This window comes from Ranitomeya imitator, chromosome 2 (genome assembly GCF_032444005.1).
Source record: "Ranitomeya imitator isolate aRanImi1 chromosome 2, aRanImi1.pri, whole genome shotgun sequence".
In the NCBI taxonomy this organism is placed as follows: Eukaryota; Metazoa; Chordata; class Amphibia; order Anura; family Dendrobatidae; genus Ranitomeya; species Ranitomeya imitator.
The window spans coordinates 136,051,101-136,061,333 of record NC_091283.1 but is presented as its reverse complement, the minus strand read 5'-3'; the positions used below and the strand labels follow the sequence as shown (position 1 = coordinate 136,061,333).

General features: G+C 48.8%; 1 protein-coding gene across 3 annotated transcripts in view; it reads left to right on the top strand.

Annotated features, from left to right (window-relative positions):
- The first annotated feature begins 1,287 nt into the window (after nt 1-1,287).
- KIF4A (kinesin family member 4A) overlaps nt 1,288-10,233 on the top strand; it is a 54,730-nt gene continuing 45,784 nt past the window's right edge. For 2 of the 3 annotated variants that reach the window (XM_069747314.1, XM_069747312.1), the window contains exons 1-3: nt 1,288-1,392; nt 5,440-5,573; nt 5,650-5,764. In XM_069747314.1, coding sequence (XP_069603415.1) covers nt 5,457-5,573; nt 5,650-5,764 — 232 coding nt within the window. In that variant the 5' untranslated portion in view covers nt 1,288-1,392; nt 5,440-5,456. Of the gene's footprint in view, nt 1,415-5,439; nt 5,574-5,649; nt 5,765-10,233 lie in introns of all 3 variants that reach the window. The other variant, XM_069747315.1, reaches the window with a different exon arrangement.

Sequence of the window (10,233 nt, the reverse complement as noted above, 5' to 3'; positions counted from 1 at the left end):
TCAGAGATTGGCAACGACATTTAACAGCCGCAGATGGATCATGATTCCACCCACGGCTGTTAGAGGCACATGTCAGCTGTTCAAAACAGCTGACGTGCTGCAAAAGACGTGGGGGAGCCCACATCAAAGTGACGGATTCCGATGTGGGCATACTATTACGCCTAATGCCAGAAAGGGGTAACAAGATGCCCGTGCTCCGAGGTGGCCTGTGGGGGGGGGGACTTTATTTGGTGCTCTGGCCTCACCTTCATAATTTGGGCTTAAATGCTGCGCTTGCACAATTAATAGTGCGATCTTTAAAAAATAAACTCCAGGAAAATGGTGCTGACCCAAGTGCTGTGGCATCTATCAGCAAGAGATGCTCTCATCTGATTAGGAGCATTGCTTGCCAATAGACGCTACGTGCATGCGCCACCGCCGACATATTTTTGGAGCACAGTAGCATCGTGGCAAGCGATAGTTGCGAATGCTCACGCACCCCTGCAATCTTACAGGCGGGTCACTGAAGGTTCAGAGATCTACAGTCCTGCCCTGGAGCACGGGCATATCATTACCTGAAAACTTCTACACAAGAACCACAAGACAGATTTCTTCACCGCAGGTTGGAGGCAACCTCTGATTGACTGCAGCCTTCACTATACCACCATTGTGGCTATCCAGGGTGGTGTTGGGGCAGGAGGGGGTCCTTGGAGCTTAGTCCCCCATTGTCCAACACACTATATGGTATAATGGACGCATAGTTCCAATCTACAGCTCGTCCCACACAAAACAGATGTCAGCAGAAAAAAACGATGAAGTAAAAAATAAGAGAAAAACTGATCATTGGCAGCAGCGAGGGATAGCCGCCATCACTCCTGACCGCTGCGGAGCATGAGCACTTGAGCAGTGAGTGACACCGGGCCACAGACACCTGAGCCCAAAGCTCTGCTGCGCTCAACGGTCACACAGCGCCTGCGCACCCGATGGGTGTTGCCACTCGCTGGCTTTAAATATTGCGCATGCGTAGTGTTAGGTGCGATGCTTTGGGAGCGCGCAGATTTATCGATCATAAAATCTTGAGCTACTGTTTTGCTAATTGATCTGTCGGATACACAGCGATTCATTCCCAGAAGTAAATATTGGTGTCAGATGTTTTTTTTTCTCGGTGTTTCATTATAGCGACATTCTGGGCACAGTACCCAAACAAAGATGGCGGATAAATAGTCGGCGCTGCGTGCGCGTGCTGGGCGGCTGGTGACATACGTGCGCGCTGATTGGTCGGTTTGAGACATTGTGAATTCGAAATACTTGGCGGTTGTAGCGGAGGGATCCGGCTGCGTACGACGGGGAGCACAGCGGCAGGGCCGGGCGGACAGCAGCGGGCGGGAGATTCAGCGGAACGACCAGGCTCGGGTGAGAGAGAGGACGGTCCCGGGTACGTGCTGTGCCGGATCGGCTGGTCTCGGACGTGACCGCCGCCTCTCCGTACATCCCGGGAACCGGAGCAAGCGCCGAGACATAACCGATGGCATTATGTAGCTGATACTGTCAGCCATTGCTCCCTGGTGTCAGCTGTGTGTGCGCGCCTACCCTTTCTCCCGGGCGGTGCTTTTCTCCCTGGTGCCATTGGTTGCTAGTGCCAGCCATTGCTTTCTGGTTCCAGTTGTGCATGTGCAACAGCTAGACTTGGACTGGCCCACCGGAGAATGCTCCGGTGGGCCCTGCCTTCTCCTTCAGGAGCGTTGATAGTGCAAATCTTGCAGCTGCTATGGGGCTATTGAGTGAGGGACAAAGGTGGGCTCTCAGAATCAAATCCTCTGTGGGGCCCAATGTTCTTCAGTCTGACACTGACGATAGCCGTTGCTCCCTGGTGCCAGTCGTGTGTGCCAGTTTTATTGTTCTGATGGTCATTGGTCAGCGGTGCCAATAACAAGGGACAGTGCTCAGCAGAGCGGGCGACACTAGACATAGAAGAGGATTCTTTACTGTTAGGGCAGTGAGAATCTGGAATTGCTTGCCTGAGGAGGTGGTGATGGCGAACTCAGTCGGGGGGTTCAAGAGAGGCCTGGATGTCTTCCTGGAGCAGAACAATATTGTATCATACAATTATTAGGTTCTGTAGAAGGACGTAGATCTGGGGATTTATTATGATGGAATATAGGCTGAACTGGATGGACAAATGTCTTTTTTCGGCCTTACTAACTATGTTACTATGTATTGGTATCTCCAGGGTCTCTGATGAGACCATTGCTGTGCCATGTCCATCTGCAGACATCGGGGTGCAGTGTGATGGCCCCCCATAGTGCTATGTATGTACAGATATCTGTGAAGCCTTCCCGGTATTAGTTGCACCAAGCTCCTGCCAGTGACTCCACAACCTCACTGCTGCAGACATAGGACCAGTTAGTCATTTACATGAATATCTGCTGTTTATAACTTGCATGACGCACATGTGAAAACTCCAGGACCACCCAAGTCTGGGCAGCCTGGACCACCTCCTCTAGAACCCGCCATTGTCCAGTGTGTATTGGTCATATCATGTTCCCCGGTGTCTTCCATGCTTGGTGACTGTATCTCTATCCCGCTGTCCTAACTGCGGCCTCCCGGTAATATGGAGCATGGTCCTCTGGCCCGCACAGGCTCCTGGCATTGCTCAGCAGAGCATTAGGCGGCTGCCTTACATTTGGGCAGCAGGGGGTTCACACTGTTGTCCTGAGGCCGCGGTCCCATGTCTGTATTGTGGCCGTGGGATTTCTGAGCTTCAGTAGTGACAACATGGAAATATCTGGTCCTGTGGCTTCGGACACAAGTCACAGTCAGGGCATGTAATGGGGCCACAATAAGAAATGTTTATTTAGATGGGTGCAGGTACCCATGTCTAAGGCTGGTTTCACATTTGCGTTTTTTGCCACTGCGTTTTAACGCAAAAAAAGCATGCGTTTTTTCTCGTATATTTAACATTAAAAACGCATGCTTTTTTTGTATGCATTTTGCCGCGTTTGACGACGCATGCGTCGTTTCTATGCTTGCGTTTTGTTGCGGAAATGCAACATGTAGTCATTTCTAGAGGCTTTTTTTGCCGCAAAAAAAGTATTGCTGTCTATGTAAGCACATGCGTTTGGTTGCGTTTTTTAACGCATGCGTTTCCATAGAGAAAAACAATTCTACACACTGATAAGCCACCCCCCACCATCAAGGTGATAAAGGGATCCAAACCCTAAAGGTACCGTCACACTGAACGATATCGCTAGCGATCCGTGACGTTGCAGCGTCCTGGATAGCGATATCGTTCAGTTTGACAGGCAGCAGCGAGCTGGATCCTGCTGTGACATCGTTGGTCGGAGCAGAAAGTCCAGAACTTTTTTTCGTCACTGGATCTCCCGCAGACATCGCTGAATCGGCGTGTGTGACGCCAATTCAGTGATGTCTTCACTGGTAACCAGGGTAAACATCGGGTTACTAAGCGCAGGGCCACGCTTAGTAACCCGATGTTTACCCTGGTTACCAGCGTAAACGTAAAAAAAAAAAAAAAAACACTACATACTTACATTCCGGTGTCTGTCTCCCGGTGCTGTGCTTTCCTGCACTGGCTGTGAGCGCCGGCCAGCCGTAAAGCACAGCGGTGACGTCACCGTTCTGCTTTACGGCTGGCCCGCGCTGACAGTGCAGGAAAGCACAGCGCCGGAGGACAGACACCGGAATGTAAGTATGTAGTGTTTGGGTTTTTTTTACGTTTACGCTGGTAACCAGGGTAAACATCGGGTTACTAAGCGCGGCCCTGCGCTTAGTAACCCGATGTTTACCCTGGTTACCAGGGGACCGGAATTGTTGGTCGCTGGAGAGCTGTCTGTATGACAGCTCTCCAGCGACCACACAGCGACGCTGCAGCGATCGGGATCGTTGTCTAGATCGCTGCAGCGTCGCTTAATGTGACGGTACCTTTACCCTAGGGATCCAAACCCTAACCCATCAAGGTGATAAAGGGATCCAAACCCTAACCCTAGGGATCCTAACCATTTCTATTTATAGTGGGTTTTCTAGTTGATTTTTATGATTGGCAGCTGTCGTACACTAAAGACGCTTTTTATTCCAAAAAATATTTTTTGTGTTACCACATTTTGAGAGCTACAATTTTTCGATATTTTGGTCCACAGAGTCATGTCACACGCCCTCTGTAGTCCCATTGGCGGTGTCTGGATCTTGATTTTTCTCTTGTGAAATTTCTCATCATGCTTTTTAAAAAACGCAAACGCGGTAAAAAACGCAGCATTTGTACACGTTTACATGCGTTTTTTTCACCACCTGCGGATGCGTTTTAAACGCTGCGTTTTTTAACGCAAATGTGAAACTAGCCTAACTGCGTGTATCCCTCATGAAGCCCCCACATGGGACTAGTGAGCAGAGCCCACCACTCATCATGGTGCTCTATGCTTACAGGTCTCACTCGCCACAGCAATATTACTCCATCGTAAAGGCCCCGTCACACATAGCGAGATCGCTAGCGAGATCGCTGCTGAGTCACAAGTTTTGTGATGCAACAGCGATCTCAGTAGCGATCTCGCTATGTGTGACACGTACCAGCGATCAGGCCCCTGCTGTGAGATCGCTGGTCGTGTCGGAATGGCCTGGGCCATTTTTTGATCGTTGAGGTCCCGCTGACATCGCTGAATCGGCGTGTGTGACGCCGATTCAGCGATGTCTTCGCTGGTAACCAGGGTAAACATCGGGTAACTAAGCGCAGGGCCGCGCTTAGTAACCCGATGTTTACCCTGGTTACCATCGTTAAAGTTAAAAAAAAAAACAAATGCTACATACTTACCTACCGCTGTCTGTCCCCGGCGCTCTGCTTCTCTGGTCTGGCTGTGAGCGGCGGGCAGCCGGAAAGCAGAGCGGTGACGTCACCGCTCTGCTTTCCGGCCGCTGTGCTCACAGCCAGACCAGAGAAGCTGAGCGCCGAGGACACAGCGGTAGGTAAGTATGTAGTTTGTTTTTTTGTTTTTTTTACTTTAACGATGGTAACCAGGGTAAACATCGGGTTACTAAGCGCGGCCCTGCGCTTAGTTACCCGATGTTTACCCTGGTTACCGGGGACCTCGGGATCGTTGGTCGCTGGAGAGCGGTCTGTGTGACAGCTCTCCAGCGACCAAACAGCGACGCTGCAGCGATCCGGATCGTTGTCGGTATCGCTGCAGCGTCGCTATGTGTGACGGGGCCTTAAGTCTGAGGGGTCTCCGGTCCCATGAGAGATCTGGCCCTGATGGTTGGTGGCCATCTCTGAACCAGCTGGTAGAAGGATCTCCTGCCCCCCAGCGAGTTTCTGCTCATCATGGCGTCTGGGCTCGGTGTTACCGCTTTGTCCTGTTATTAAAGTGACATTTGAGAAGTCCTGTTCTTTGTACCGCCATCATGTGCACGCTTGTGGCTGAGGTCATGACCTCTGGTTTTTGTTCCCTCTTCTAGGCTTGTTTGGTTACAACATGGGAAAGGATGAGGGTATTCCAGTCCGGGTAGCGCTAAGGTGCCGTCCCCTGGTACAGAAGGAGATCAATGAAGGCTGTAAGACGTGCCTGACCTTCGTGCCCGGGGAACCTCAGGTGGGAGAATACCGCCATGTCTGCCGTCCTGCGTGAGTCATTACATGCACATACTGACACCATTTCTAACGTGCAGGTGGTTGTTGGTAACGAAAAATCCTTTACGTACGATTTTGTGTTCGATCCGTCAGCCGAGCAGGAGGAGGTGTATAACGTCTCGGTATCGCCTCTCATACAAGGCCTGTTTAAAGGTAAGCCTAAGGGAAGTACTGGGGAAGACTGGGGGGACCTAGGACCGGCCGACAGGTCACTAATATACCAGCTCAACCCTTTCATGTTTTCTTACTGGTTGCACACTCCAAAGACATACTGATAGGGAACTTAGATTGTGAGCCCCCATGGGGACAGTGATGTCTGTACAGCGCTGCAGAATATGATGGCACTATTATAAACAATGCGTAATAAATCCTATTTTGCCAGACTGAGCGCTGTAATTCCTGGATATTTCCCTACAATTAGCTCATGCTGACGTCAGTCCTGACCTGATTGTGCGTGTACTAAACTCGCAGCTGCTTACATCCCTATGACAATGGTGCCGGAACTTATGACCATCATAAGATACAGAAATGTGCCGGCATTAAGGATAGATGAATGAGGCGCCTATAAGACACTATTATTTCATTACTTCCAGGCTCAGTACATGTGAGGATGGCTTACATGCACATAATACATATTTATTTACTCAGTTATACTGCGCCATTAGTTCCACAGCGCTTTACAGACATTATCTCTCAAGAATCTGCAAAAACCCTAGTCCATGCCCTCATCATCTCCCGCCTTGACTACTGTAACCTCCTGCTCTGTGGCCTCCCCTCTAACACTCTTGCACCCCTCCAATCTATTCTAAACTCTGCTGCCCGACTAATCCACCTGTCCCCCCGCTATTCCCCGGCCTCTCCCCTCTGTCAATCCCTGCACTGGCTCCCCATCACCCAGAGACTCCAGTACAAAACCCTAACCATGACATACAAAGCCATCCACAACCTGTCTCCTCCATACATCTGTGACCTCGTCTCCCGGTACTTTCCTGCACGCAACCTCCGATCCTCACAAGATCTCCTTCTCTATTCCCCTCTTATCTCCTCTTCCCACAATCGCATAAAAGATTTCTCTCGTGCATCCCCCCTACTCTGGAATGCTCTACCACAACATATCAGACTCTCGCCTACCATCGAAACCTTCAAAAAGAACCTGAAGACCCACCTCTTCCGACAAGCCTACAACCTGCAGTAACCATTGATTGACCAAACCACTGCATGACCATCTCTACCCTCACCTACTGTATCCTCACCCATCCCTTGTAGATTGTGAGCCCTCGCGGGCAGGGTCCTCTCTCCTCCTGTACCAGTTGTGACTTGTATTGTTCAAGATTATTGTACTTGTTTTATGTATACCCCTCCTCACATGTAAAGCGCCATGGAATAAATGGCGCTATAATAATAATAATAAATAATAATAATAATAATCTCTGTCCCCATTGGGCTCAAAATCCAGATTTCCTATCAGTGACCTAAATTCTGGGAAATAAGATTGGGGGGGGGGGAGGGAAGGTGGAGCGCTATAGAATAGAAATGAATTTTGCTCACGTGCGCGGGTTGTTCAAAGAGGGCAGAACTCCAAATAAGTGAAAGTGGCCCTTTCCCTGGCATGCTGCCCATCTGGTGAACCGTGGGCGGTAGTTTTCTTCTCCCAGAAATTCCTCCATTTTTAAGCTAGGTTCACATTGTGTTAATGGGTTAACGCTAACGGACTGCGTTGCACGGCGAAAATGTCGCAATTAATGCCGTGCAACGGGTCCGTTAGCGCACCCATTGACAGCAATGTGATTTGTGCCTGTAGCGCATCGCTAGCGCATGCCATTTTCGGCACGCGCTAGTGATGTGCCGTTCTTTTGTGACGGACCTCGGACGCTGCTTGCAGCGTCCGAGGTGCGTCCGAGGTCCGTCCCTCACTAGCACAGATCGGGGATCTGCACTAGCGGGGACGGCAAACGCGGACCCACAATAAACATTGCGTTAGCGCAATCCGCTAGCGCTATGTGCTTAACGGATTGCCCTAACGCAATGTGAACCTAGCCTTATATGAAGATCCAGAAGGCGCTTCCATTTTGAAGGTTTAAATCCCAATTCTACTGTCAGAGTTCTATCAGCTAAGTATTGTGAAATCCATATGAGGACCAATGTTAGTGGAAAACTAATAAGCTCCCCAAAAAAATCCAACGTGGTTGACGATACATCAAGGTGGAAATATAGTTTAATTACCACATATCAAACAATAATATTTTAAACAAATATTGGTATCTACTTAAAAGGATCCAATGTTGATGGACCTGATCCCACAGAGACCTAACATCATATTCAGAAGAGGAAAAACAAAAAAAAATGTATAGCACCCAGCTTGGTGCGTAATAAAGAGAATTCTAACAATACTTATAACATTATTCATTCCAAAACCGAGAAAATTGGAATCTAAAAATGTGGGGAAAACGCTGTGACTGTTGTAAAATCACTGATCATGGGATAAAGTATATGAACGCCAATTCTGTTCAGATTCACCCAAGAGCTGATCTGTAGCTCAGATTTTGTCATGTATATGGTGACGTTGATTGCGGACTCCACAGTTTGTTGAACCATTGTGTAACTGCATGAATGGCCACAGACCTAATGTTAAAAAAGGATTTCTAAAACAGTTTTTCCAAACACATCATCTTAATTAATACATCGGTTTTATTCCATACGGGTCATAACAATAGAACAAATTCCTTCACTCACTAGAAATAGATAATCAGTTCTTAATGGCAAGGAGTCCTACTGGACTTAGACTGGGTGGTCTGCATCTAGATAATAATAATCTTTATATAGCGCCAACATATTCAGCAGCGCTTTACAGTTTAAGAGTTTCAAACACAACAGTCATGAGTAACAACGTTAACAATACAATAATTAAAGCGAAATAAGACGACCCTGCTCGTGAGAGCTTACAATCTACAATGAGGTGGGGAAATACAAAGTACAGGTGTGTATTTACAATGATGTATTTACAATGGTGGTCCAGCCATCTTCAGGGGTTGGGGGATAGATGGAGATAGTGAATGGGCTACACACGCACAAACATAACATGACTTTGATTACTAAATGTGATAGGCCGCTCTGAACAATGTGTTTTGAGCGAGCACCTAAAACTTTGCAAACTGGATGGTCCTAATATCTTGGGGTAGAGCATTCCAGAGGATTGGCGCAGCGCGGGAGAAGTCTTGGAGTCGGGAGTGGAAGGTACGGATTAGTGCAGAGGTTAGTCGAAAGTCATTTGCAGAGCGCAGTGGTCGGCTAGGCCGATAGACAGAAATGATGGAGGAGATGTAAGGGGGTGCTGCACTGTGAAGAGCTTTGTGGGTGAGAACAAGTACTTTGAATTGTATCTTGTAATGAATGGGCAGCCAGTGTAATGACTGGCGAAGAGCGGATGCATCTGAGTAACGATTAGCCAGATGGACGACCCCGGCTGCTGCCTTAAGGATAGACTGGAGAGGGGAAAGTCGCGTGAGGGGGAGGCCAATTAATAGAGCGTTGCAGTAATCCAGGCGGGAGTGGATCAGGGCGACAGTGAGGGTTTTTGTTGTTTCCATGGTGAGAAAAGGGCGGATTCTAGAGATGTTCTTTAGGTGTGAGCGGGCAAGAGATTGTATATGGGGGGTGAAGGAGAGATCGGAGTCAAATATAACACCCAGACAGCACGCCTGCTGCCGGGGTGTTATTATGGTGCCACCCACGGAGAGGGAAATGTCAGATTTAGGGAGGTTAGTAGATGGTGGGAGCAGAAGTTGTTCTTCAGTTTTGGAGAGGTTGAGTTTCAGATAGAGAGCGGACATGATGTTGGAGACTGCGGACAGACAGTCAGTGGTGTTCTGTAGTACAGCGGGGGTAAGGTCAGGGGATGATGTGTATAGTTGTGTGTCGTCGGCATAAAGATGGTACTGAAAGCCAAATCTGCTGATGGTCTGTCCAATTGGGGCCGTTTAGAGAGAGAAGAGAAGGGGGCCAAAAACTGAGCCCTGAGGTACCCTTAGATGGGCTCAACGAGGCATTGGAACTTGTATAAACATCACACCACATATTATCAGACTTATGTCTGTCCGGTTGGGCAATGGGATTCTCTGAGAGAGAGTCTTAAGCAGAGAGATTTGAATTCACGTTCTTTGGGTGACTTCTGCGGCGGGCATGTTGGTCCATTTGGTCTGCAGGAATCGCCAGGCGGACTGGTTGCGATGGACGTCTACTACCTGGAGCTCACCTAGGGACTTCCTACCTCTGTGGGATCACCTCTTCCGTGATGAATTGAACATTCATCATGTCAAACGAAGGCCAGCAGACCTGTTTGATTTCCAACAACATGTCTTAGTAGTGTGGGAGGGAAACGGGGAACCCGGAGAAAACCTATGCAAACACTGGAAGAACATACAAACTCCTTGCAGATGTTGTCCTTGGTGGGATTTGAACCCAGGACCCCAAGGCTGCAGTGCTAACCACTGAGCCACCGGGCAGCCCCATATAGAAAGTACTAGTACAATGGATGAACAGTGACAGACTGGTACATAGGGGAGGACCTTCCGGCTGATCATCTGTGGATTTTGTGGCCATATTTGTGATCCTTTTCCTATTGA